The sequence below is a fragment of the Peromyscus californicus genome, unplaced genomic scaffold (genome assembly GCF_007827085.1).
Source record: "Peromyscus californicus insignis strain IS unplaced genomic scaffold, ASM782708v3 Scaffold_8__1_contigs__length_139910024, whole genome shotgun sequence".
In the NCBI taxonomy this organism is placed as follows: Eukaryota; Metazoa; Chordata; class Mammalia; order Rodentia; family Cricetidae; genus Peromyscus; species Peromyscus californicus.
Genome location: NW_026294606.1, coordinates 130,346,064 through 130,373,920, shown reverse-complemented (window position 1 = coordinate 130,373,920; position 27,857 = coordinate 130,346,064). Strand labels below are relative to the sequence as shown.

Below are 27,857 nucleotides of genomic sequence, written 5' to 3'. Positions count from 1 at the left end.
CACTTCCTGTCTCTGCCCAGTCATATCACTTCCTATCTCCTGTCTGTACAGACCTCCAGACCTCTATGGTTAACTAGTGGCTAGCTCCACTCTCTGGACTTCAGGCAAGCATTTATTGGTCAGAACGCAAACAAAATATCACAACAGCCTTGAGATATAGATGGCCCATTGGTGGTTCAGCTTATTCTCTGCCCTTTGACCAATTGTAACTTCTGTGTTAAGCACCATCTGCTGCCCAAAGGAGATTCTCTGATGAGGTCTGAGAGCAACGTTAATTCCAGTTCAGGACAGGGCCAGCCCCTCCAATCCCTAGCAACTGCTGGAGCTGCAGGAAATTGTGGAACTTCCCAGCTCCACAGCATCTTTTATTTATTCTAATATAGATCTATAGTTTCATTCATATAGTTTCTTGTTAATGTATTTTATTTTTAGTGTTCATTAAAAAGAATTCTATGAGTATATCTCTCCTATCTCATTAAATTATTTTGTCTTCACTGTTTAAACTTCCATCTTGTGTGGATTCACATGTTGCTTTTTTTCCTATTCTGTTTGTTTAAATTAAGAAATGGTTAAAACTATGACTTGTAATGAATATATCTGAGATCACATACATACTCTGCCACCTGTGAGATTTATGATGACATTTTACTGTTTTCCAAAGCCTTCAACTTTAGTTTGATTTCATTCTTTGTCCAAATTATATTTAGAAAGATTTGTTCCTTTTCTGTAACCTCATGAAGATACCAGTGTTTATTTTCAGCTAGCTTAAGTATGTTTTTTTTGTTTTTGTTTTTTTCAAGACAGGGTTTCTCTGTGTTGCTTTGCACCTTTCCTGGAACTCACTCTGTAGCCCAGGCTGGCCTTGAACTCACAGAGATCCGCCTGCCTCTGCCTCCCTAGTGCTGGGATTGAAGGCGTGCACTACCACCGCCCGACAAGCTTAAGTATTTTAAGTTGCTTCTGATTTCATATTTATTGTCTTTATTACATACTTATACCGTTTCCCAACTTTTTCACAAATATCTGAAAGTAAACTCTACTTTGTATCCAAAATGTAGAAAAATATGATCAGTCTTTTTAATAGACATAAAAGTAACATTGACACTATATTACTGATATTATTTCCATCTTTGTTGTTGATTTCTGTTGCTCGATCTTTCAAAAGTCTAAAGTGTTTTATCATGAAAAAAGTCTATTGGTAAGGTTTGCCAATGACTCAGAAGGAACATCCTTTATCCTTTGTGTGTCTGCCCTCTCAGCAGAATCCTTTCACTTAGAAACAGTCTCACATCCTCTCTGTAGACATACTCTCCTGGTAGTTTAACCCACTGTGCCGTCTGCTTCTCCCTAGCAGTTCCTTCATCTGAGCGCTACAGGATGGTCCTGCTTTCCTGCCTAGGTCTTGGCAGTTGACCTCTCCTGCTTTTTCTGCTCTCTGATGCTGTAGCGTTCTAGACCTTGTATCTCACTCCAGATCCTCCCCTCTAATTGCTAGCTAAACACTTCTACCTTATATGAGTTGTTGCAGTTGCCCACCGTGGCTAAAGCTTAACTTATATTGATTTTTTTTCAAAATCATTCTTAGCCAGTTCCTGTCTCAAGAAATCAAAACACCCTTTCCAAACCTAATAGTATATCTTACTAAATTTACCCCAAATCAACTCCAATTTCTGATTGTTCTTGTTTTACAATTTCTCACAAACCCATGACATTTGTCTCCCCTTCTTTGCTCTGACTGAACCCCACTATTCTGTTCCTGTGATAGTTTAGTTATAGCTTTTGTTTGCCCACAGCCTTAACTTTTATATCAAACCCATGAATCACACTGCAGGCTCATACAGTCTGATTGAAATATATCTAAAATGCAGGTTGCAATGAGAGCTTTTTGGAGATAGCTTTGATTTTTAGCCCTTTGAGAACTGTACCAGAATTACATGCTAGGATGGACAGAGAAGGCAAATTTCTCCTTATAGAGTGTTCAGAGTTATACTGTTCTTTTTAGAAGTTTGAATGTTTTGATAATAATTAGACATAGGGGGTTTGTTACTACTCACAAGCAAATTACTTATGTGATCTAGTGTAACTAGAGAACGAAGGAGAAGTAAATAGTATACTGTGGAGTGATTTGATGAGAAGGAAAGAAAGACATGTTACAAACAACATCTGTGTGTGTGTGTGTTTTCCTTGTGTTTATAGTTCTTCTAGCATGGTTGAGTGTAGGATAAGTTATATAGGTCTTTTCAAACTACTAGCATAAAATTTGTATAGTCTGTTTTAATGTCACCACATATTTTCTTTATGTTGAGTATTTCCTTTAGATTTCACAGCTTGCTAGGCTCAGTCTACATAATAGTTGTACCTATATGGTATAATTTCCATGAAGACTATAAATATTGTATTAAATCTAGTGTGGTATGCATGTATTTAGATGAGACCCCTGTGGCTATGTAGTATTATCTTTATCAAGAAATATAAATTCTTACACCATAAAATGACATTTAAAACTCTATTTTACTATAAATGAACTCTATAGTCAATGTAACTTTCCAGAAGAAAATAATTTGATTACATCAGTTTTTATCTCCTTTTCCCACGATCCCTTTCCTGTTTACAATTTTTTTAATTTATTTTAATTTATTTTGCAATACAATTCAGTTCTACATATCAGCCACGGATTCCCTGTTCTCCCCCCTCCCGTCCCCCTCACCTTCCCTCCAACCCCCCCCCCCCATTCCCATCTCCTCCAGGGCAAAGCCTTCCCCACAGACTGAGGTCAACCTGGTAGACTCAGTCCAGGTAGGTCTAGTCCCCTCCTCCCAGGCTGAGCCAAACAATCCTGCATAGGCCCCAGGTTTCAAACAGCCAACTCATGCAATGAGCACAAGATCTGGTCCCACTGCCTGGATGCCTCCCAAACAGATCAAGCCAATCAACTGTCTCACCCATTCAGAGGGCCTGATCCAGTGGGGACCCCTCAGCCATTGGTTCATAGTTCATGTGTTTCCATTCATTTGGCTATTTGTCCCTGTGCTTTATCCAACCTTGGTCTCAACAATTCTCGCTCATATAAACCCTCCTCATTCTCGCTAATTGGACTCCCAGAGATCCACCCGGGGTCTAGTCATGGAAGGACCTCAACATAAATCCAGCTACTCTGAACCTGCTAGAAGAGAAAGTAGGAAGTAGTCTTGAACGCATTGGCATAGGAGACTACTTCCTAAATAGAACACCAGTAGCACAGACTCTGAGAGAAACAATCAATCAATGGGACCTCTTGAAACTGAGAAGCTTTTGTAGAGCAAAGGATATGGTCAACAAGGCAAAGCGACAGCCTACAGAATGGGAAAAGATCTTCACCAACCCCACATCTGACAGAGGACTGATATCCAGAATATATAAGAAATTCAAGAAATTAGACATCAAAATGCCCAACAGTCCAATTAAGAAATGGGCTATAGAACTAAACAGAGAATTCTCAACAGAGGAAACTCAAATGGCCGAAAGACATTTAAGGAATTGCTCAACATCCCTAATCATCAGGGAAATGCAAATCAAAACAACTCCGAGATACCACCTTACGCCTGTCAGAATGGCTAAGATCAAAAACACTGAAGACACCTTATGCTGGAGAGGATGTGGAGGTAGGGGAACTCTCCTCCACTGCTGGTGGGAATGCAAGCTTGTACAACCACTTTGGAAATCAATATGGCACTTTCTTAGAAAATTGGGAATCCATCTCCCCCAAGATCCAGCTATACCACTCTTGGGCATATACCCAAGAAATGCTCAACCACACCTGTTTACAATTTTAATCATTCATTTAATGAACAGAGAGCAGAGAATCTTTCCAGTAGATAGGGTGATGAAGTTGGAACTGAGGCTAAGAATGTTTCATAAACATGAGCGGAAGCCACTCTTCAAATTGTATATCAAACAGAAATATATGCTTTGTTTTATAATGCAGAGAAAACTTATGAAGCAACACTGAAAAAATGAACTAAGTATTTGAGTGTAGAAAACTGAAACAGTTTGAAAATACACTCTATATGCAAAATTCCATTGGCTTCTGGGAAAGAATAGATAGACTTTGCTTGAGTATTTCAGTTTCCAAAATTGAACATGTGAATGATGATAAATCATATTAATGACAATCATGTTGTTTATTTGTCAGTAAATACTTCAATTTTTTCTTTTAAAATGATAAAATTTGCTTCAATAAAACTTGTAAGCACTATGAAGACAGATCATTCATTCATTACAGTAGTAGTTGATGTTCATTGAATCCTTATAATTTCACTTAAATTTCTTATTGCAGAAATTGTTTAACTCAATATTATAATTATTTAAAGTTTGCTAATGAGGTTCAGAGATCTGAAATACTTTCACAAACTGGGAGCTTTTCATTACCTATTTACTATTTTTAAATTTTGTTCAAAAATTTCATGCATGTATATAAAATATTTTATTTAAACCTTCCTTGAAATTACATCCCAAGCCGTCCTCAAATGCCTTACCAATCTCCCTCTGATATTTCCTCACAATTTCATTTCATTTTGTGTATAGAAGTCACTGAGTGCACTTACAGCTGTATGTACCTGGGTGTAGGACTATCTACTAGAACACAGTTAGCCTCTCAGAGCCAAATACTTAGAGAAATTGTCAGCATTTCTCAGATGGGGATGGGACTTTATATGTTCCATCCCCATTTGCTTTGGGAATTCGACTGACACAATAATGTTCAGGTCTTATGCATGTAGCTGCAGACACCTGTGAGTTCATTGTACAAGGACCCTGCAAATGTTCATCGTACAAGGACCCTGCAAATGCAGTTTTGCTACAGACATCTACAGCCTGTAGCTCATACAGAAGTCTTTCTTCCCCGTCTGTCTCCTGCGATGACCTCCGAGCCTTGTGGGGAAAGGTATGATATTTAGAGCTGACCATTCCATGTTCTCTTTCATCCTCTATACATTGACAAGCTATAGGTTTTTATATTAATTGCCATCTTCTGCAAACAGAAGATTTTCTGATGAGGATTGAGAGATGCGCTAATCTATGTGAATAATTATAAAAACGTAGGGAGTGCTGCTTCATGCTATGTCCATTTAGCAGAAAAGCATCTGGGAACGTCGAGATCATGACGGGAAGAAGTGCAGAGTTGACCGGCCACACTATTGGAGGCCCATGAACTGTAGACCAGTGGCTGTGAAGCCCCCACAGGACTGGACTAGGCCCTCTGGATACAGAAGACGGTTGTTTGCTTGAACTGTTTGGGGAGCACCCAGGCTGGGGGATCAGGATCTGTCCCTGGTGCATGGGCAGGCTAATATGTCTTGTTTTGTTCCACACAGCTGAAGCCTAAGCCTTTCAGAATGTCCTTTGAGCTATACATACTTGAAAAAAGCATAAAAGAAAAAAAAAGATGAAAACCTTTACTGACTTCAAAGGAACATGCCTTAGAGTGACAAGCAGTCAGGAGTGAGCTACTCTTCTTAGACAGCATACTTAGAAAGTCAGCCCCAAACCGATGAATTTCATAGATGGTGTGTAGATTTCCAAGCACCTCTGTTCACGTATTTTCTTTGTTTTCTTGTTTTCTCTCTTGAGGATACTCTAACCCTGAGGATCCAGAGGAGTGAATTAGTAGCCCCACATTCTGATTCTGTTGTGGGGTCGTGCCTGACAAATTCCACTTTTCTGCTCACTTTTCTTTATGTTACGTTGTTGCACAGTGGTGTATGTTATTCATCATATGAGTGCCTTTGACCTACCAACTCCTGGCAGAGAGGGCAGATGCTGTGTGCCATTAAGTTCATTGTTGTGAATTCTTGGAATCCTTTAATGAGAGGTCCTGTGGAGTGTTTTGTGTCATCAAGCTGGCAACAAAATGTGGGTTTTATTTTACTGTTCGGATATTAAAATACCCTCACAGGAAAGAACGGGGTGAAATTCATCTAGAAGGATGCTTTGTTCTGTTGTGTGCGGATTTCGTCCTGTTGTGATTGTTTTTATCTTATTTTTTATTTGCTCTTTTGAGGTACTGTGGATTAAACCCAGAATTTCCCCATGCTAAGCAAGGATTCTGTTATTGAGCTACAGCTACAGCTTTTTTATGCCAAGATTCTTTATTTAAAATTATTATGAGAGAGTGTCATAAACACTGAATTATACGTACTGAGCTGGTGAGATGGTTCATCAGTAAAAGGCACTTACTGCTATACCTGATGACCTGAGTTTGATCCCTGGGTCTCTGTGGAAGAAAGGTGGAGCCAACTCCTGCACATTGTCCTCTGACTTTTACATTTGCATAGTGATGGTGAATAGCCCTGTGACATTTCTAAATTTTCAATTTCTTCCAAGTGCAAAAAACCCCTAAGTAATATGCATACATGTGCAAAAATGATCATTGAATGACATATATCTGGTACATAAACACATGTGTCTTTAATATATTGAGATTCCTTGCCTTGATATAATAAATAATGGACACAGCAGCCACATGATGTATATAGCAAAGTTATTATTATTCTTTCTTATCACAATGGAAAGCTGGTAGTTTTTGAGGCACAAAATTGAGGATGTAATATGTGTCTGTGTATACCTTTAGAATTAATACTGCACCACACACCATTGGCAGCGTAAATATACTGTGTCAAAAACTCCCAGTGATAAAAAAAAATGGATGGAACTCACTTTCTGTCCACCATGCTGGGGGTTTGGAGCTGAGATACTGATTTAGGAATAGCAATAAGGCTTCAGATTCATTAGGGTCTCAGGTATTCTGAAGTATAAAAATAAGAACACTTCAAATATTCTGTTGATATTCTGGACATTAGTGCTACCTCTAGTATATATGAAGTTAGTTATAATGTTGTCTTTTTTTCTGAGAAAACTCAAAATTATTACAGAGGCCAGTATGATTATATTTGGAAAATTAGAGGGCTGGGTAGAGATCAAACGTGTTGCCTTAAACTTTAAACCAAGAGGAAGCAGATATACATATGAACTTCAAATCTTTAAGGAGCTTTGTCAAGGATGACTCAAGCATTCCTGCCTGAATGTTTATAAGGCTAATTCATTGCTGTAGGAACTAGTGAGTGAGCTCCAAAAGGCTATTCTTTGTGGCCCAGATAAACGATAGCTAACCATGTTTATGACTCTCAGCTTTGTCTGCTTTGAGACAGAAAGGCACAGCTAATTGTAGTTTTTAATCATAGGTATATATTTAGCTATGTGGTATCAGGTGTTAGGGTCTCAGGAATTCTACAATATAAAAAAAAAAGGACACCTCAAATTTGCTGATGATACTTGTGGAATTTTCATGTCAAACTATCTCTAATAAATATAAAGTTAGTTAATATTATCTTTTTCCTGAGAAAATTAAACAGCCCCAGACTGTCTTCTGACTCATTTATAAATGAGTATTGTGACAAGCTCTATAAAAGGGCATGTGGAATGTAGTGGGCGGTTTGAAGGGCCTCCTGAAGCCTCTGCTCCCACTGAGTCCCTGACTGCTTACCTACTCTAACACTGACACTGCACTATCCAATACTTGCGACCTGTGGCTATTTAACCTTGTTTAAATGTTTTACAATTAAATAAAGTTAAAATTGTACATTAATCCCCTGGGTATATTTCGGTTTTGCCATATCTACCCGAGGCTAGTAGCTGTCAAGTTAGACAGCACAGTTATTACAGAGTTTTGTTTGATAGGACTGATCCAAGATACTTAGCAGTTGAATCTGTATTTTTTATTTTTTAAATTTATAATATAATCACAACATTCCTCTCTTCCCCTTTCTCCTTCCAAACCCTCCCAGATAACCGTCTCTGCCTTTTATCAAATTCATGGCCTCCTTTTTCATTAATTATTGTTGTGTGCATATATGTATACGCATATACGTATTTAATCTTAGAACCTGCTCTGTCTGTATAGTGTTAACTCATGTGTATGTTTTCAGGCTGACCATTGGCTATTGGGAAGCAGTGGGTGTGCTCTGCCCTGTAGAAATAAGAGATAGAATAGCATCGCACCCTTTCCTTCTGGCCGCTGAAACAAAGGGCGACGTCGTTCTCTTTATTCTTGTGCTATTCCACTTACGGTTTTCCCAGACTGGTAGATTCAAGATGAGAGAAGAGAGGGAGGGAGGGAGAAAGGGAGGGAGGGAGGGAGGGAGAAAGAGAGGGAGGGAGGGAGGCACATGGCAGAAAACACTTACTTCCCTCAAGGTGGCCAGAAAACCAAAGGGATAAAGGAAAGATCCAGGGTCCCAGCATTCCCTTTAAAAACATGACCCCAGCAATCTAACTTTCTCCTGCTAAGCCTCATTTCCTAAATATCCCAACCATCTCCTAATGTCCCTCCATGGCTAGTGACCACACTTTTAACACTTAGGCTTTGGTGTTAAATTTAAGATTCAAGTCACTGCAGAATAGAATAGTAGTTAAAAGCACATGCTCTGTTTCAGTTGACTGTTACTGTACCCCTACAGCCTCAGTGTACCGGAGATACACTTTAGAGGTAGTTAAGAGACCACGAGGCCATTACCATATTAATAGCCCTCATCAACTCTGGCCAGTGTCCATGTAAACAGAAGAAATCTAGGCATAAAGAAGAAAGCAAGAATATGTATACAGAGTAAAGGCAATGATACGGTTTAACAGAGATAATGATCCGTAAGGCATCAGGGAACCCAAACTGCTGATATCTTGATCTTGGATTTGTAGCCTTCAGAAGTCTCTACAACCACATTTCCATCAAAAAGCCAGAGTATGGTATTTGTTACGCAGCTCTAGCTAGCCTTTATCAGGTCTAAAGCCAAACTGTCTGGGAGCAATATCAGATCAACTTCGCACCAGGCAGGTGACCATAGGTGGCTTACTTGACTTCTCTGGGTCTCAGTTTCCCCATTTGTAAAATGATATTGACAGTGATGATAACTGTACCCTCATCAACAGGTTACAGGTAATGAAAGAGAGAATGTGTCAGATACTCAGAGCAATACCAGGCGTAGACAAGTTTGATGGGTACATAGCAGAAATAAATTTTTCTGTGTGGTTGGATTTTCCAGCAGTTGACACGGCCAAGACTATGTATCAAATGCACATATGATGCAGCTTATTTTGGAGTTGGACAGTATTCAAATGAGTCCCCTACATAGATACTTTCTTAGAAACATAGTTCTCACTAGGAAATAGGAGAAAATGAGTAGAATTTACCCTTACGAGCCCTGTTTACATCCCAGTTCTGTCTCCATCCTCAGTGGGGCCCAGAGGAGTCATGTCACCTCTCAGGCATGTTCCTCCCCCTTGTCTAGAGCAGTTATTGCCAAAGAAATCTTCCACGGATAGAAAAGGTTCTTTGCTCCTAATATGTTGCATAGTACGCCAGCTGTGTGGCTACTGAGCATTAACAGGTGCCCAGTGCAGTTAAATCCCCCATTTATTTAGTGTAACCACGCAACAGTGAATTCTGGGTCTTGTGGTAAGAATGAAATGATTAGATGTATTTTACACTGAGTTAACTCTGAATACCAAATAGAACAGCAAAAGAAGACTACCAGGAAGGTCTTGAGGCACTCACCAGCCAGCCAAATACAATGTAAACATCTGCAAAACCTCCTGCTTTGCACAGACCTTCCAAGCCTTCCTGGGTAACACCTGCCCATGCAGCTGTGGAATTTGAACAGATGATATCCAGAAATGCTTGTGTGTTCAGGAAGTGAGAAGAGGCAGGGTGCGAAGACAGAGAAAACCTCACCCCCTCCCTTGCTCTATCAGTGTCTGTTTAGTTTGTGCTTTTCATGACTCATTAAAACAAATTGGTATGGGACAGAGGGATTGAGAGAAACTGTCACACAACACAGTGTCCCAACAATCTAGCAGAACGTCAGCAGGGAGCTTCAGGTATTAAGAAGTAATTGCAGTTCATGTTTTATGACTTCCAACAGCAACAGGAATGAGGCATTGTTTAGATACAAACACCAATTCACCTTTATCAAGAGTAACAAATAGACTCTTAGCCTGGAACAAGGCATGCTGATTGCCCCTCATTTCTTCTAATGCAGTTGCCTAAAATTAAATTATAGAATCCTACTGTTTATCACATACAAACAGATTCTGTGATTACAACTAAATCCTAAAATAACTGTGTTCTAGTTCCCAGTCTTTGCATATAAATTGAAACCTTATTATGTGTAGAGAAACCACTTATCTTAATGTCAAGTGAAAATCAGAGTGAATGACCACTCAGAAGGTTCCATCATTGTCTGTGAAATGGTAGCTCATCAATTACAGCATTAACCACACAGTCATTTATAAAGTGCGTGTTAAAAAAAGAAACCTGCAATCTATGGATGGAGTTGTCACCCCTCTCTCAGTGAAAGCACGTTTTCCTTGTGGGTTGCACACACCGTGAAACCTGACAGTTAGTTAAACTTGGCTGGCTTTATGCTGTCAACCAACCCCTTTAGGAAACTGAAGCCCCCCCCCCCCAATCATTTATGTGCCCTCCTCTTCACTGGCCATTTAGCATTTCATTTTTGTCCCTCACAGATCATTTTTGGTGACTTCTTTTGGGTTTGATTTAAGGTCTAATTTTGCTGAATGAATGAAAACAGTTTGGCTGTTAAACTTTCCACCCATGCACACCCACATGTGGTTTTATGATATTCTAACTACCAAAGGGTTCCATTCAAATTGCATAGCTATTTTTATTCCACAAAATAGTTTTATAGAGCTCATTGTGGGGAAAATATTTCTATTTACTCCAATAATAACAATTTAAAATACCGTTTTACTGTCTCTATTACTCAGCCATAGTCTTTGGTATATAAATTATCCTCAAGCTCTTTGGTCTGGCTACATTCTTGTAACTGAATTAACATTAGTCTGAGATACTTGCTGCAATAATTACTTTTAATAATTTCTGGGATATTTTTAAATTTATGAACCCATTTAAAATTATAATTGTGGATACACCCTTTTAATATAGATGTGTCCACATGTGGTGTCTTGGTTTGAGAATTAAAGAAATTCCCTGTGCATGTAAAAGCCCATAGACAGGTTGGACATCTCTATAGCGATTTTTACTTTGAAAAGTCAAGCGAATATTTGTGAAATGAATAATAAGGAGTAAAAGTCCATGGGAGGGGCTGAACTACTTATATTCTAGATGTTTCTCTCTTGATTCCCCCATTTTTATCATCAATCTTCTCCTACCACCCTTGGCCTCTTATGTATCATGCAGAGAGAAATGTAGTATATGTTATGGAATTACTGCTTAGTTATTACTGCTAAGGTTCTTGGGATAAAATATATAGGATATATTCCTACACAGACTCACATACTACTTTACATATATATATATATATATATATATATATCATATTAGATGCACATACATGTTCAAATATACATATATTTGTATGATCTACAATAAGGACATATAGTGTTACAGTAAGTGATGGTTTCTCAATGGCTATCACTCAAAAGATCCTAGTGCGTGTGAGCCATGTTGGAATCCCCTCCTCTGCAAGCTGTCCCCTCCCACCAGTCTTAAAAGTTTGTTTAGTTGTCCTTAAACCATATTTCATTTATTTTAGCAGCAGGTGCACCCTACCCACTGCAATATTACTGTACACTGAGATCAAATATAAATGGAACAGCTTCATAGAGGAGATGGTAGGTGAAGGTGAAGGGCTAGTGCCTGTCCACAACCTCGGCCTCTGGTTTAGTGTCTTCCTCCATTGCTCTATTCACAGTAGCCCTGAGGTATAAGGGGCATTTTTAACACCATTTACCAATTGAGTACTCATGCAAATTTTATGCATTGAGGATAAAACATAGAAAGCAGGTTTGGTTGTTTTTCATGTAGATTCTTGAGACTCATTCTGTGTTCAATTATTTGTCTTCACTCTTCACAGCCATGTTTTGTTTTTAAATCTCATTTCTCTGTATTATTCAGTGGCTTGTGTTTTCACATGGGGCAGGGATGCTGTTAGTTTGTGTGTGGAAGGTTCAGGGGACCATGACAACTTTCCGGGAACGACACACCCACTGCCAGGGAAAACATGTGTTTTGAAATAGTTAGATAAGGTGATACAAAAGCAGACACACAGACAATAGATTCTTCCTAAAGTTATTGCTGTGATCTATCACAGTTATTCATTGAGTAGGAAGAATGTCACACTTGGCACATGGGATGGACAGAACTACGGAGCATGCGCTACCTGTGTAGCAAGCCTGAGCCATCATCTATCACTTTGCAGATGTTTGTATGTGTGAGGAACCTGTGCTTGTTAATATTTTTATATCCAGCTGTTCTTCTCAACCTCCTCTATTTACCTTGGTTTGCTAAAGGACGAGGTGGAGTGGGAGACAGGCTAGAAGAGTGCATAAAATGAAGAATGCTAGGGAGGGAAGTGCAGCGAGAATATGCGATTGCTCTTGGCAGGGGAGAGCATTCTCTGGGAAGAAGTAGTGTGTTATTGGAGACACAGAGTCATGACTGAAAGGCAGGTTTGAATGTTTTATTTTTATGAAAATTTCTTGGTAATTTTTTACATGAATACAACATATTTAGATCTTATCCACAACCCTTGCATCCAACTTCCCCTGAACCCCATAATTCCTTTCCATTTCATGTCTTCCACATTTTCTTTTTTATTTCTTTTAAATTGTATCATTGCCCACTGCTTCCAGCTAGTGCTGCCCACACACTCACAGATGTGGTGACACACACTGGAGCATAAGCAGTCTCAAAGGGGCCAGAGCCTGGAGAAGCAGCCAGTTGTCAACAGTTTCTCAGCTAGAGCCTGGGGCTCAGGGGCTACTCTCTGGCTCTGGGGAACATTGGCTGGCTGGATCTGGTGCAGGTCTTGTGTAGGCATCCACAAAGGCTGCAAGTTCATGCATAGCCACTTGGACTCATCCCACATGAAGTTCAGCAACACTGTTATGTGCCCTCCTTTCCTTCATCATCGAAACCTTTAGTTAGTGTTTCTGATGATGACTTAGAGCCATCATAAATCACATTTATTAGTATACATAAAAATACTAAGTACTACTATTCATATAGAGCTGTGTGTTTATAGCAAAGGCTGGAACTAATCAGGATGATGTACCACACAGTTCTCTATCTCAGACCCAACCTTGGTTCTTCTAGGCGTGGCTTTTTGGAGCCTTCTGGAGTCACTTGCTTGTTTTGTCATTCTTCTGTAATCAATTTGAACATCCTATGATTTGAGGTCAGAGAACGCAACTCTTCCATATTTCAACCTTCTCTCCACTCTCTGCACATCCCATTTTATCATAAGCTTTTTACTCTCATTTTCTACTGTTAATTACTTCTTCGGTGAATATTGTGTCATGAAAGAATCTCTGGGAAAGCTGAGAATGAGATTAATGTTAGCAAAGACTGTAAAGACCTCAGATGAAAGGTGGAGTGTACCTCATCACATTCCCATTGAAACAAAGCAAAGACAACAGCAAAGACCAGCAAACAAGGCATATCTGTATACACCATCAATTATTCTTGCACTTAGCATTCCTACATAGTAAAGATTCTACATCTTCTGAATTTATTAGCTTGGTATTTAGCATGTTTCATGGCCAAAATAGCAAAGACAGTTCATTATTGCTGGTTAAATTAACATCATGTAAATGTGGCCAGCAAAAGGTCATGGAAATAAGGAGCCATCCAACTAAGCAATGTATCCAACCATTCATCACTTTCACTTTTAAAAGGCAATCTGATTATTTAAATTAACTTGGCTAAAGGCTAGAATTTGGATAAAAGTTAATAATTTAAACCTAAATGGCAGGATTAGGTCTTCCTTTGGATAAAGCTGGGATAACATATATGCATGCAGAGTATTGAAATTGTCCTTGAGAGAAGTGAATGCCAAGGAAACTGTACTAGGGTCTACAATCTGTGGGATTTCATCAAAAAAGTTCACTTTTTTGATATTTGTATTGTCTAAACTTCTTGCACATTTATTTTATTTATTTAATTTTTATTTCAAGCTGGTAAACTCAGAGTTTCCTAAGAAGGCCATTGAAACAATTTATTATTCATTTGATAGCCCTAATTAATAGTTCTGATTGTTGAAACAAAGGACAAAAAATATGTTCTATCGTTTTGTATTTTTTTTTATATTTACAAATCGTGTTTGTTTAAAAATCACATATGTGACTAACCAAAACATAAAGATAACTGTAGATAAATATTCTGAGAAATAAATGATCCTGTTTTGTATTCTTAACAGAAACCAGGAGTTAAAAGACCTTGGTGACCTGTCCCCACACTGGGACAACCTACGGAAAAATGTCCTTACTCACTGTGATCAAATGGTGACTATGTACCAAGATATCCTGACAGAACTCAGCAAGGAAACAGGTAAGAGGCAGTGACGTCACTTCCCCAGACCGAATTACGTTTACTGATGCCCTGTGGAAACAAGGATGAGAAGTGCTGCTGTGGAGATAAGGGAGCCAAAAATTAAACTCTTTGTAGCTCTCTTATCTTGGCATCAAAAGCAAGGAAGAGTAAACTATGGTACTCTGCGTTATGGTATTACTATAGTAACATAATAATGAAGGAAAGAATTTTAAATTAATATTTGTGGGGAAAGTGAAGGAATTAACGTTTTCCTTTCTAAAGTTCTTGTAACATCATCATTTTTGCCAAACGTATCTTTGAACACAGACATGTTTCATATTTGTTTATGTGTCTGTTTATTCATTTGCTGATCATTTCCAATCTTCATCCTTCTAGGGTCCTCTTTCAAATCCAGCAGCAGCAAAGGAGAGAAAAGCTTAGAATTTGTTCCAATAAATCTACACTTGCAGCGGATGCAGGTGCACAGCCCCCACCTCAAAGGTATCTGATACCCCAGGAGAGTCAAGTTGTGTCACGGGGTGTGCTTGTTTACAGAGCTTGACCATGGCAGAGCCCCTAATTAAGAGTTAGCTTAGCAGGAGGACGAAACAACCACAGCTGATGCTGGCCCTCAGAGACGAAACAAAACAACACCGTTGCTGCTTTTCCTGGGATCGTTGTAGATGTGGTGCCTGCCTTGAGTTAGAGATGAAAACTCAGAGTACTGGCTCTCTAGATAGCGTTCCCAATGGCCGAAGGGTGATCATCTTGTGACTGCTTTAAGTGGAAAAAAGAAAAGTCGGAAATGAACTCTCTACTGTTATCTTTGGTAGAGGCCTAAACTCCAGAATGAAGCAGTGCCCTGCTTATCTGCTTTGGTAACTATTAACAGCAACACTCCCTTTCCTGTGAGAACAAGTGAGCTGGTGAAATTAAGTCAACAGCAAGTAGTAGAATATAGAAACGTGGGGGTTCTCAGAGCACAGCTGAGCTGGATCTCAAGTGACTGATGCAATACATTTATTATTGTTCTCTAAAATCCTTACTGTTTCTTCTATTATTATTGTTACACCCATTTAAGGTGTTTATATATGGGTGTGGTATGTATAGTATGGGTGTATATGTGTGCATGCACTACCATAGCACCTATGTGGAGGTCAACCTGCAGGAATCACGTCTCTCTTCTACCAGACGTCAAACTCAGGTCATTGGGATTGGTGACAAGTGCTTTTAAACAGTGGGATATTTCCTAGCCCCCCTTGTCATTTGAAAATAAAATATTTTAAATGTTCCTCCTATGTCCCTTTAACTTATTTATCTATCAGTTTTATTTTATGCTTTGTTTTTGTTTTTAATTTTTTTCTTTGAGACAAGTTTATATGTAGACCAGGCTGGCCTCAAATTTACTATATAAATGACGTTTCTGATCCTTATGCCTCCACCTCCTGATTGTGGGATTACAGTGTGTGCCCACACCTTTCACCTTATTATGTCTTGGGGATATGATGGCAGGATTAAGGCCTTCAAGAATTCTTCCTCGATTGCTCTCTGTCAGTAATTTCAACATTAATGATACGAAATAGTTTTAAAGCCACCAGACACTAAAGTGTAAGATCTTATATTGAAGAACTATCACCATGTATTTTTCCTAATAGCTAATGTGAAGTGATGTTTATGGCGCAGTAAAAGTCTATGTCTTGCAGCAGCAGATCTGAGTGTGAATTAGAGCTGTACTAACTTTTACATATAGCCTGGGTCCTTCATTTAATCCTTTAAGTCAATATGGCTCTTAGTATTGTTTACGATTAGGTGAGATGGACTATGTAAGACATCTGGAGCAACATAGGAATAGCAGTTTATCATGTTGTTGTCCTTTGATATCATGAAGTCAAAATGTATCCATGTATGTCATCAAGACCATTAAAATTAGAGAAAACTCAAACTTTAATCAAAGACAAATTTGTCTTGAAGTAGGAAGTGGCCATTAGGGAATAAGTGAACTAGAGAACCATTTGTAACTGTTTTTTTTACATGTAAGTACTTAATGGCAGGCACAGTAAAGTGGGAAGGAGAGAGTAATTTTGACTCTTACCACGGGCAAATGATAGTGTCTTCGTCTTTACCCACATATACCATATAGAGCCAAATGGGTACAGATTTGGGTTCAGGTTGAGTTAAGCATTATAATATTTAGTAATGATTTCATATATAATTTTATTATAAGGCTATATTATCAACTGCTTTTATACTCCATATCGCTTATAAAAATTTGTATACTATGACATGTTCTAAAATATTATCTGAAATATAAACTATAGTGGAGTAGGATGTATGTACTATTTTTAGCCTCTGATTCTCTGAAAGCAACTGGGGACTAAAAGGCAGGAATTTATAAAATCAAACAAACCTCATCCATTTAATTTGGTTCGGCATGGATATTGGCCTCCAATGACTACCATAATGAAATACCTGAAACAACCAGAAATCCAAGTGTCAGCCAGGCCACATACCATGTGAACCTGAGGGGAAGCCTTCCTTTATTATCAGGTGGTTTCTGATCTTTCTTGCCGTTTTTTATTGATATGAATATACACCTTGCTAATCCTGCAGGCTTATATGTTGCCTGCATTTCTCCTCTATAACATTGTCTCTCTCCCTCTCCCTTACTTCTCTCTCACTCACTAGCTTTCTGTTCAAATTTCTTCTATAAGAACACTGGTCATATTAGGCCAGGGCATAGCCCAGGGATCTGTAATTAACTTGAGTGTATTGCAAAGACTCTGTTCTAAAGAGTGGTTTGATCGTGGGCAGATCCTTCCAAAGCAAGGCTAATGTCTAGCTCTTGAATCGGGTGACTGAGCAGCACCAATGTTGTGATGTCTCTTACTGACAAATGAGATAACCTGCCGTTAACTGCAGGTTCCCTCAGACTACTAATTTTTCATCTTTATTGATGACCTAAGTGTAACAAATATCCCCAATAGAGATGAGGTGATGATAACAGAAACAGAATCTCCAGAATGAAAATTATAAGTGCATACTCCGGAATACGTCAGTGTATTTTACTTTTACAGTCTATCACTTACAAAGATTATAAATACATATTCTTATAATAGTATAATAATCTGTTGTAATTCCTTTATATGTTAGATATAATAAAGTACTATATTGGGGGTATAAAATGTAATGAATTCAAATGAAAGCAATTGTTTTTCTTTAAAGAAATAAAACCTTAGTGTTAGATTAAGTTACACTTAATCCTGTAATTGAGCAGCAACATTTTGGCAGGTCTATTTGAAATGTATATCATTGAATTCTTTTATGTAACTGCACTATTAATACATTACTAATTTTGGATACCAGAACTCTATAAATCTTAGATATATGACCAGAATTTTACAATTTTACTCTAGTCCTTTAGGTGGAACTTGTTAAAGGGCCATGATTCCAGAGTCAGTGCTACAGAAACAGGAAGGGAAGGAGCAGGGAGAGACAGAAAGAAAGACCCTAGAGTGAACACTTGACCCAACTTGACTCAATGAAGCTATCTCATGAGTTCAATTTTTAGTTTCCTGAGGCAATCCTGTCCATGAGTTTAACTCTAACTGCACTCTAGTGAAGAAACCATTGGTTGTCTTTTCAATGTTTCTTAGTAACTGTTCTATTGCTGTGAAGAAATACCATGACCAAGGCAACTTATAAAAGGAAGCATTACTTGGGGGCTTGCATAGGTTTAGGGGCTTAGTCCATGATCATCATCGCAGGAAGCATCTAAGCAGACATGAAAGAATAGAGCTGGAGTGGGAGCTAAAAGCCTATATTTTATCTGCAAGATAAAGGTAGAGAGAGAAAGCAAGACTGGACCTGGTGTGGACTTTTGAACCTTAAAGCCCATCCCCCACATATACAGCTCCAACAAGGCCATACCATCTAACCCTTCCTAAACATTCCACCAACTGGGAATCAAACCTTCAAATATATGAACAAAGGGGGGATTCTCATTCAAATCCATATCATGCAAAGGAGAATCAGAGATATACCACTAAAGCTAACCAGAAAATGGGAGCCTTTTAGTTGCTAATTGAGTCCATAGGGGAGGGACCAGCTCTGGGTTTGTATAAAATAAAATAAAACTTGCAAGCATACTGTATGCACATGCACATTCATTGATTTTCCTTCTTAACTATTTCAAGTGGTTGCTATTGAAAGTACCTTAAATAATGTCTATCTAAAAATATAAAAAACAAAAATATTAATATCATGAGAGTGAACTTAGAATCAGATTCAACACCAATTAGATTTTTCAATGTAACTGAGAGTGTTAGTTCCACGAGGAAGAAACAAATAAGAGGGCCTCTTAGAGTTTCCTCAACCCTGTATCTCAAGAGGCAGGATGCATCATCTCCTCAGTATGGATAATCTTTCTCAGATTAGTTCAGTGATGATCCCAAATTGTTTGAGCTATTTAGAAACACAAACTTACCAACGTCTGCTGATTCATGTCAAATGGATTTGTGTGCCATTTTGAAGTCAGGGATTAGGTTTAAATTGTTCCTTGATATGAGATCATCATGCATAGATTTTTCTATTAACACATTTTTATAGCTGAAGAGATTTTAATGAGATCTCCAGTAAAAACAGAGCTATTTCATTTCTATTATTAAATGCCATTTAAAAGCTACAAGAAAGCTCTATTATGAATTCTCAAGTAAATCTGGTCTTTGTAACTTGATGAAGCTCACCCACTGAAATTCTGCTTCCCTTTGGCATGGGACTTATTGCTGTTTCCACAAAACCAAGCATGTTCTTGAGATACATGTAATGTCAATGAAGGAAGGCACATTGTAGACGAATTTCTAAATGGTTGTATTAAATAAAAAACACGGAGCTAAATATAGGGGTGAAAGCTTTAGAGAGATCAGGGAAATAGGGAGAGCCACCAGCCAACCTTACCTCACCAATGGCCAACCTTACCTCACCAACTCTGCAGCTTCCAAATTCGAGCTACTTCCTGTCTACCCATGCCTTTTTATGTCTTGCTGTTCTGCCCTCTCGTTGGCTCTTAGCCCAGCTACCTCACTTCCTTGTCACTGTCTGTCTATATAGACCTCCAGGTCTCTATGGTTGGTACTGGGGTTAAAGGCATGTGTCACCACACTTGTCTCTGTTCCCTAGTGTGGCCTTAAACACACAGAAACCCTGCCTGCTAAGTGATCAGATTAAGGGTGTGTGCTGCCTGACTTTGTTTACTTAAAATGGCTGGCCTTTTCCCCCTGATCTCCAGGCAAGTTTTATTTATCAAAGAACAAATAAAATATCACCACATTTCCCCTTTTTTGCCTAATAAAAATAAAAAAATTAAAATAATTATAACTCATATAAGAAAAACTATATACAATAAGAACAATAACTATATACAATATGTACAAGCAATAAATACATCAACAATGTCTAGTCCATTTTCATTGACCAATTCAGAGAAAATATTCCATTATCTATCCTATTTTGATGAGTCCAAAATGTACCTAATTCACTTTCTATCCTGACTTATATTACCAACAGAAAACTATCTTATGATGTCTTTCGAACTTAGACACTTAACACCTCTTAGTGAGTTTCTTTTCTGAATTTCTTAACAAGGAAAACTATAACTATAACTATCTAATCATCAACTCCCTCAGAGACCCAAGAAGGAAATAATATTACCTAGTAAAACAGGAAGTGCAAACAAGTGACTTCCAAAAAAATGTGAATTGACAGACACAGCTAGTTGCCTGGACAGTCACCCAAGGTTTCTCTGAACTTTGGGGCATCATCTTCGGCCTACAGGCTTAGCGTATCTGACAGAGTCATTTGTGAAGTAGGATGAATACAAGGCCTACAGCTCGACCTCACATTTGGTGTGAGTCTTCCATATACCAGATAAACTTGAATTCCACCAGTGTCCTGTCATGATTCAGGATTTTAAATTCTGGAAATTGCTGGTGTTTTTGGAAGTTGGCTGCCGATTCTTCTTGGCTTGTGGGTGGCTTCATCTCCTTTATTAAATGTCAGTCTACCATTGAGAGGTTAGACTCCATCAGCCTAATTACTCTTTCAAGAATAACAGTTTCAGCTACTGTTCCACTGCACACGATAAGCCATGGGTCCACTGCCTGTTCAACTGCCTTCGAAGAAAGGGGGCACTGTACCTTTTCCAGATTGCAAAGCCACTTCAGCAAAGATGCCATATTGCTCTGGCCTCAGAGGATGCCTGTTGCCAAAGCTGCAACTACATTGTCTTGCCAAAGATCAGTAGTCTTTTGTTTTGTGTCCTTTTTGTCCATTTTGGATAGCATACTGTCCCCAGTCGATGTGAGAGCACTTTGTTGTCCAGTGGCTAACTTTTGCCACAATGAAAGTTAACTCCATATGCATTTTCTTCAATACCCATATCTTTTATGAAGTAGATTGGTGCTGTCAGGAGCAGACATGTCTCATAGTCATAAAAAAAGAAAAAAATCTATGTTATTAAAACATTTTAAATGACATATTCTGTAGATTTCTGAAGGGTTTGAAGATGACCTGTCTATCTAAAATATATGGGCATCAAAGACACTCCATATGGAGTTTATCTTTTCTTGGCAAAAGTAGCCATTTGGGCAAGAAACTGTTCTTGCCTGGACTGCTTGACAAAAGGTTATATCGACTGGACATGCAGGACCCATAGAATGATGACCACTGAACTTTGCAAGGCAAAAATGGTCCTTCAGGTTCCTGCTTTTCAGAAGAAACTGCCAGACATTCTACAGGACACAGAGAAAAACTACTGAGAGACTCTAGGCATATGGACTGAAAATGAATGCCCCAACATTACAGAAGAACTTTGGGTGACTGTCCAGGCAGGCAGTTATCTCTGTCATTCTAGAATTTTGAAAGTTGCTTACAATGCACTTCCTGTTTACTTAGGTAATATTATATCCTTCTGAGGTCTTTGTTGTAGTTGAAGACTAGATAGTTATAACTATGGTTTTCCTTGGTTATGATAAGAGATAAGGTAGATATGAAACTTTAGACTCACAAATATAGGATAGGTAGAATATTTTCTTTAATTTTACAAAATACAAATAGACTAGATATTGTAACTGTAATTCTTGTTTGTTATATGTAATTTTACTATGTTAAAGTTAAAACCTTCCTTTTTAATTAAAGAGAAAAGAGGAAATGCTGTGGGATAATGCTTTTGTACATTGGTTTAATAAAATGCTGATTGGCCAGTAGATAGGCAGGAAGTATAGGTGGGATAAGCAGAGAAGGAGAATTCTGGGAAGAGAAAGGCTCATTCAGGAGATGCTAGCCTGCCATCCAGGGAACAGCATGTAATGGCACACAGGTAAAGCCACATAACATGTGGCAACATATAGATTAACAGAAATGGGCTGAGTTTAAGTGCAAGAGCTAGTCAATAGTAAGCCTGAGCTAAAGGCCAAGCAAATTTTAATTAATATTAGCCTCTCTGCATTTACTTGGATCTGAGCGGATGCTGATCCGAGTGGGACATAGGAAAACTTTCAGCTACAGCACATTTTTAAAGAAAGACAAAGGGAGGGGTGCTTTAAGTTCTTTTTTTTTTTTTAGTTTTCTATGAAACACCCCACCTTGTTTTTAATGATTGTCTCTTGACACCAAAGTCTGAAGAGTTCTGTCATACATGACTAAAAACTTCAAATTATGAAGATACACAAAGAGTGGGAAAATAAGAATAATTTAAACTAATAGTACCTTTCCTGGTTATTAAATTGCTACCTTTCAATTTGGATTTTATTATATGGATGATTCTATTCTATCTGCTCTTGCCTAAAGAAAAATAATCAATTGTAGTTAATTCTGATTTTGAAGGAGTATGGTTAAGAATAAATGTGGCTCTTTAATTGGACATCTTTCTTCATTATTCTGAGACCAGGAAATTAACTACCTACATAGATCAATCTGCTACTTTGAGGTAATTGCAAGTGAAATTCAAGGCTCTGGGACCCAAAGAGAGAGACTGAGTTGTCCAAACATTTATTAGTAACTGTTTGTTCTCAGATGAGTGTTCCAAAATACTAAGCCTTTCTTAGATAATAATTTTGTGAGTTCCATTGAAAATATTATCTTTTAAGAAACTGAGTGATCTACTTTGAATATGACAGACTCTCTGATTTTAAGTTAAGGATTATACACTGTATACACTGCACTGTTTTTCAGAGTGTGAGACAAAGTTTACATATCCATATCTGTAGCTGTAGAACAAAGCTATTGCTCATCCTGAAATCTATATTCATTTGAGGAAGAAGATTCAATAGTATTTTCTAGTTGGTGTCTTTAGTGTTTCTTTTTGTGTCTTAATACTGAAATTTAAAAAGTCAAATAAACCTTTTAAACTGTGAAATAGGAAAAAGTTTTACCATCAAAACTTATGAACATAGAATAGATTCATAAAGATCCAAGCTTTCTAAGCATTGAGTCTGGCTGAGAGGCAGAATCAATTTATCTATACACACAGGAATGCAGGTCAGAGTGAGACCTTAAATGCTTCTTCAATACCCAGACACAAAGTTTAGGTGTCCTGTATAAGAGACTGCATTAATGGAAAGTCACAGGTGAACAGAGACATGGGAAAGGGAAAGAGACACAATTTTAGAATTTAGATAAAGTGCTGATCCTGCATCTGGATGTTCTCACATGTTTCTATGAAGGTCAAATGTGAGGGATGTTTTAGGGTCTTTTTTTTCTTTAAAATATATCTAGTGATGATTTGGAGTTTCTTAATCATGTAACATTGGTTATGCTTTGACATTTTTAATTTAATAAATTTTAAAATTTAGTTCTGAATTTTATTTCCTTTTTGATTCATAAATATTGATGCCATATTTAATTTGAGCATTAAAGTTTTTGATGTGAGCATGTGGATGTCAGAAATGAATATTGTGTTTCTTCTATTACTTCTATCTTATTTTCTTTATAATTTTTAAATATTTTATAAAATTATTTTTCCCATACTAGGTTTCTACATAATCCCCCAAAGCCCCTCAATTCCAGCTCTCTCTATCCACTCTCTCATTCCCTCACCTCCCCACCTGACTCCTCCCACTGTACTCCCCTCTGCCCCCAGTCCACTTACAAAATCTATTTCCCCTTCCCAGGGAGATCCATGTATGCCCCCTAGAGCCCTCCTCTTTACCTAACCTCTCTGGGTCTGTGGATTGTAGCTAGATTATCCTCTATTAACAGCTAATATATACTTATAAGAGAGTATCTACTGTGTTTGTCTTTCTGGATCTGGGTTACCTCATTCAGGATGATTTTTTCAAGATCTATCCATTTGCCTATAAATTCCATGATGTCATTGTTTTTAACAGCTGAGTAATACTCCATTGTGTAAATGTACCACATTTTCTTTATCCATTCCTCAATTGAGGAACATCTAGGTGGTTTCCAGTTTCTGGCTATTATGAATAAATTCACAACAAACGTAGTTGAGCAAGTGCCCTTGTGGTAGGATGGAGTCCTTTGAGTATATGCCCAGGAGTAGTATAGCTGGATCTTGGGGTAGATGAATTCCCAACTTTCTGAGGAACTACCATATTGATTTCCATAGTGGCTATACAAGTTTGCACTCCCATTTTAAATTGGATTATTTAGTTTTTTAAATACCTAGTTTCTTGAGGTCTTTATATATTTTGGATATTAGACCTCTACTGGATGTGAAGTTGGTAAAATTTTTCCCATTATATAGGCTGCTGCTATGTCCTTTGCCTTACAGAAGCATTTCAGTTTCATGAGGTCCAATTTATTAATTGTTGATCTTAGTGCTGGCACTATTGGTGTTCTGTTTAGGAAACTGTCTCCTGTGTCAATGCGTTCAAAGCTATTCCTCGCTTTCTCTTCTTTCAGGTTCAGTGTATGTAGTTTCATGATGAGGTTCTTGAATCCACTTGGAGTTGAGTTTTGTGCAGGGTGATAGATATGGGTCGAATTTGCATTCTTCTACATGCTGACATCCAGTTTGACCTGCACCATTTGTTGAAGATTTTTTTCTTTTTTTCCTGTGTATTTCTGGCTTCTTTATCAAAAATCAGGCATCCCTAGAAGTGTGGAATTATGTCTGTGATTTCAATTCGATTTCATTGATCCACCTGTCTGTTTTTATGCCAATACCATGCATTTTTATTATTACTTCTCCGTAGTATAACTTGAAATCAGAGATGGTGATACCTCCAGCAATTTTTGTTGTTGTTGTTGTTCTTTTGTTTGAACTATCCTGAATTTTTGTCTTTCTATAGGAAGATTAGAATTGTCTTCACTTCGTTTCCCCTCCTCTTTTTCCCTCCATCTAACCCCTCCAGTGTAGTACTTTTTGCTCATTCAAATTCATAGCTTCTTTTCAGTTGTGGTTACACACACACACACACACACACACACACACACACACACACACACACACAGAGAGTTTTTCCTAAGGATATAAATACTCCCTGCTTAGTCCATATAGCGTTAATTGTATGTATATGTTTTCAGGATGAGCATTTGGTATTGAGTAGCCAATTACTGTGCTCTTTTCTCTTGGTTTTTTTTTTTTGGTTCCTGGCATTTCACCTTCAAGAAGAAACATAACTTGCTTTTTATTAATAAGTAAATCTCCCCTAGAATTTCATAAACCCTACCTTCTTTTGTTTTTAATTTATTTTTACTTTCTTGTAAATGTGATAATAAATGACACTTAAAATACTCAAGCTGATAATTTCATTAAGTGAATGGGACAAGGAGGGCTATTCTTAATAAACATTCGGAAACACTGTTTTTAAAAAATGCAAGTGCTGCAACTTTTTGGATAAATCTATTTCTTACAAAAGTGTGGGTCATCAACAAAGCTAATTCATGTGAATAGAATGGTTGATTACATATGCATATATGTTAATAATTAGAATCAACTCCCTTAATGACAGAGAAAGAGGTTACAAATAAATTTAAATGTAGAAGAAAAAAACCCAGAGTCAGTTTTATATTTCTGTATTGAAGTCAAGGATATCAGTATGACTCGAATTTCTGTTGTTTGTCTAGTATAGATAAATAGATGAGTAATACTGATGTTGGTGTGCTGTAGTGAATAAGTATACAATGTTTCCCTGTTCTGTCTATTGACAGGGATGGTGACATTCTAATAGGAGAGAGCATACCCAATTCTCAGGGCTTGATTCATACGTTTCATTTTCTAATCAAAAGACAATTGTTGTTCCCTGTATCTTGAACAGTTGTGGCCTTCTATAATGGTCCCCATCTAATGAAAAGAGAGGCAGAAAGGGTTAAGAGCTTCTCTTATCTATGGGTACAAGGATATATATTAAGAATGCAAGTAGAGATTATACTGGTTTGGGAAAGTGGTAGGAGTAGGTTCTTCTCTGTGGTCCATGTTACTGCTAGTAGTTGGCTAGGTTTTCAATGCTAGGCATGTGTTCCCTGTATTAAGCAGGTCTAAAGTCAAACTAGACAGCTGTTGGTTACAGCCCATATAAAATTGCCACTACCATCCTTGGTAATCTCTTGACATGCTGGTCATTGTGGTTGATAGGTTTCATAGCTGAGTAAGACCGTTGGTTGCCTTTCTCTATGGCACTTCTTATACTATGAAACTAATCCTTAGGATTAGATTCTTTTTCTTAACCATAAATTAAAGTCTCTGGGGTAGGAAATAATTAAATTTCTTATAAAACAATTATTCTTCTATCTCAAGAAATATTATATTTCAGTATATTAGTGACTTTTCAAAAGTTAAAAAGTTAATGTTTTGTAATTATTATTATAGTCCATTAACTGATTGTTATGAAGGGTTGGGTCACATTGAAAATTGTATTTTATTTCTCCTGATCTTGTATTTTCAGGGTGGAGATGTTCTAATGTAAAACAATAACAATTCAGGTGGATCTAGATTGAATAATTTTGAAGAAGCGATGGTGTTTACCTAAGACTAATGAAACGATTTATGTTTTCTCAGCAAACCATATCTCAGAAACAACCAATATGTCAATATCAAAATCAATTTGAGAAAGATCTCCTATAAAATTAGATTTTTCAACAAAAATGTAGTTTAACTAGAGAACATACACTCTGCCTTCCTTATCTTTCATTTGAATATAAAATGATGGCATGTTTTGAAGCCATAACATTCAGGGTCAAAGATTGAATTTCAATTTATATGTATGGATTTATTTTTATAAAAAGTATCTGGATGGAAAATAAAATGAGATATTTTGCATTCTTTCTATGTGTAATGTGTAAGACATTACAAAAGTATGTATTCTGAGTTGTGTAAATTTCAGAATAGATAAGCAGGAAATGACTGGATAGATTTTGTTTTTAATGTGATTGTACCATTCTGCCCTTGAGCCAAAATAAATTAATATTTTTAGTTCTTCTCTTTGAAAACTTTGGTTGAGAAATAGTTCATTATTGTTGAATTTCAATATGATTGGAAATTAAATGATGCAAAACTCAATAAAGTAAAACACACAAAAGACCAATTAACATGTTATCTCAGTAAGTACATAGAGGGATGGAGAACATGCTGTTCTGCAGCGTAGCATATAATTAAGATGCAGTCATAAATCTTGGAAATATCATAACTTGTTGAGGTGCACAGGTAGCTTTTAGAAAGATTGATTAGTTCTTCTTACCCCCTTGAGATGAGTGTTCATAGTTACTCCTACAAACTGAAACAGAATAATTTCTAAAACTTCCTGAAGAGTTGATACTTTAGTGCAGGAGACAAATGTTTGCAAAGTGTTCATCTCCTTGCCTGTTTTCATTCCAGATGCTCTCTATGACGTCATCACTGTGGGTGCCCCAGCTGCCCATTTTCAGGGATTCAAGAATGGAGGTCTTCGAAAACTACTCCACAGATTTGAGACAGAGAGAAGGAAGTAAGTAAAGAAAGAAAGAAGACAAACATTTCATTGATGATATTATCTTGCCTTTGAATAAGTCTATAGACAAGGTTAGTATATCGAAGATCAATCCATCCTAATGAATAGTTCTTAACATTTTTACCCAGCAGATAAATGAAAGTTGTTGAATTTCTCTAAATTACTTGAGAATAGACTAGAACCCACAAACTTCATGAATGGGCATCTTGAGAGCTCTGCTGGCAGAACATTGTCCTGAAAGCCAGGCTGCTCAATGGGATACTCTGGTTCCACTCTTACTCACTGGAAATGGGATACTCTGGTTCCACTCTTACTCACTGGAAATATAGTGTGCAGACTGATAACCTGGTATAACCATGGAGACAAAGATGCTTAATGACGAACAGAGATCCTTTTTTTTTCTTTCGTTTGTTAGTGATGAGCCTGTAGGTGATTGCTGCCTTGGACTGAGGCACAATGTAAAACTGTCCTAGCCTGTAACTGTCATTTGTAAAGGAGAGCAGTCAATTAGATGGTTTAACTAGCGCTGAAAGCTT

The 27,857-nt window shown here is 37.6% G+C and overlaps 1 protein-coding gene across 10 annotated transcripts in view; it reads left to right on the top strand.

Moving 5' to 3' along the window:
* Positions 1-27,857, top strand: part of Inpp4b (inositol polyphosphate-4-phosphatase type II B) — a 789,997-nt gene that overhangs the window by 553,068 nt on the left and 209,072 nt on the right. For all 10 annotated transcript variants that reach the window (XM_052726853.1, XM_052726856.1, XM_052726854.1 and 7 more), the window contains 3 exons: positions 14,268-14,398; positions 14,777-14,881; positions 27,210-27,318. In XM_052726853.1, coding sequence (XP_052582813.1) covers positions 14,268-14,398; positions 14,777-14,881; positions 27,210-27,318 — 345 coding nt within the window. The remainder of the gene's footprint in view (positions 1-14,267; positions 14,399-14,776; positions 14,882-27,209; positions 27,319-27,857) is intronic.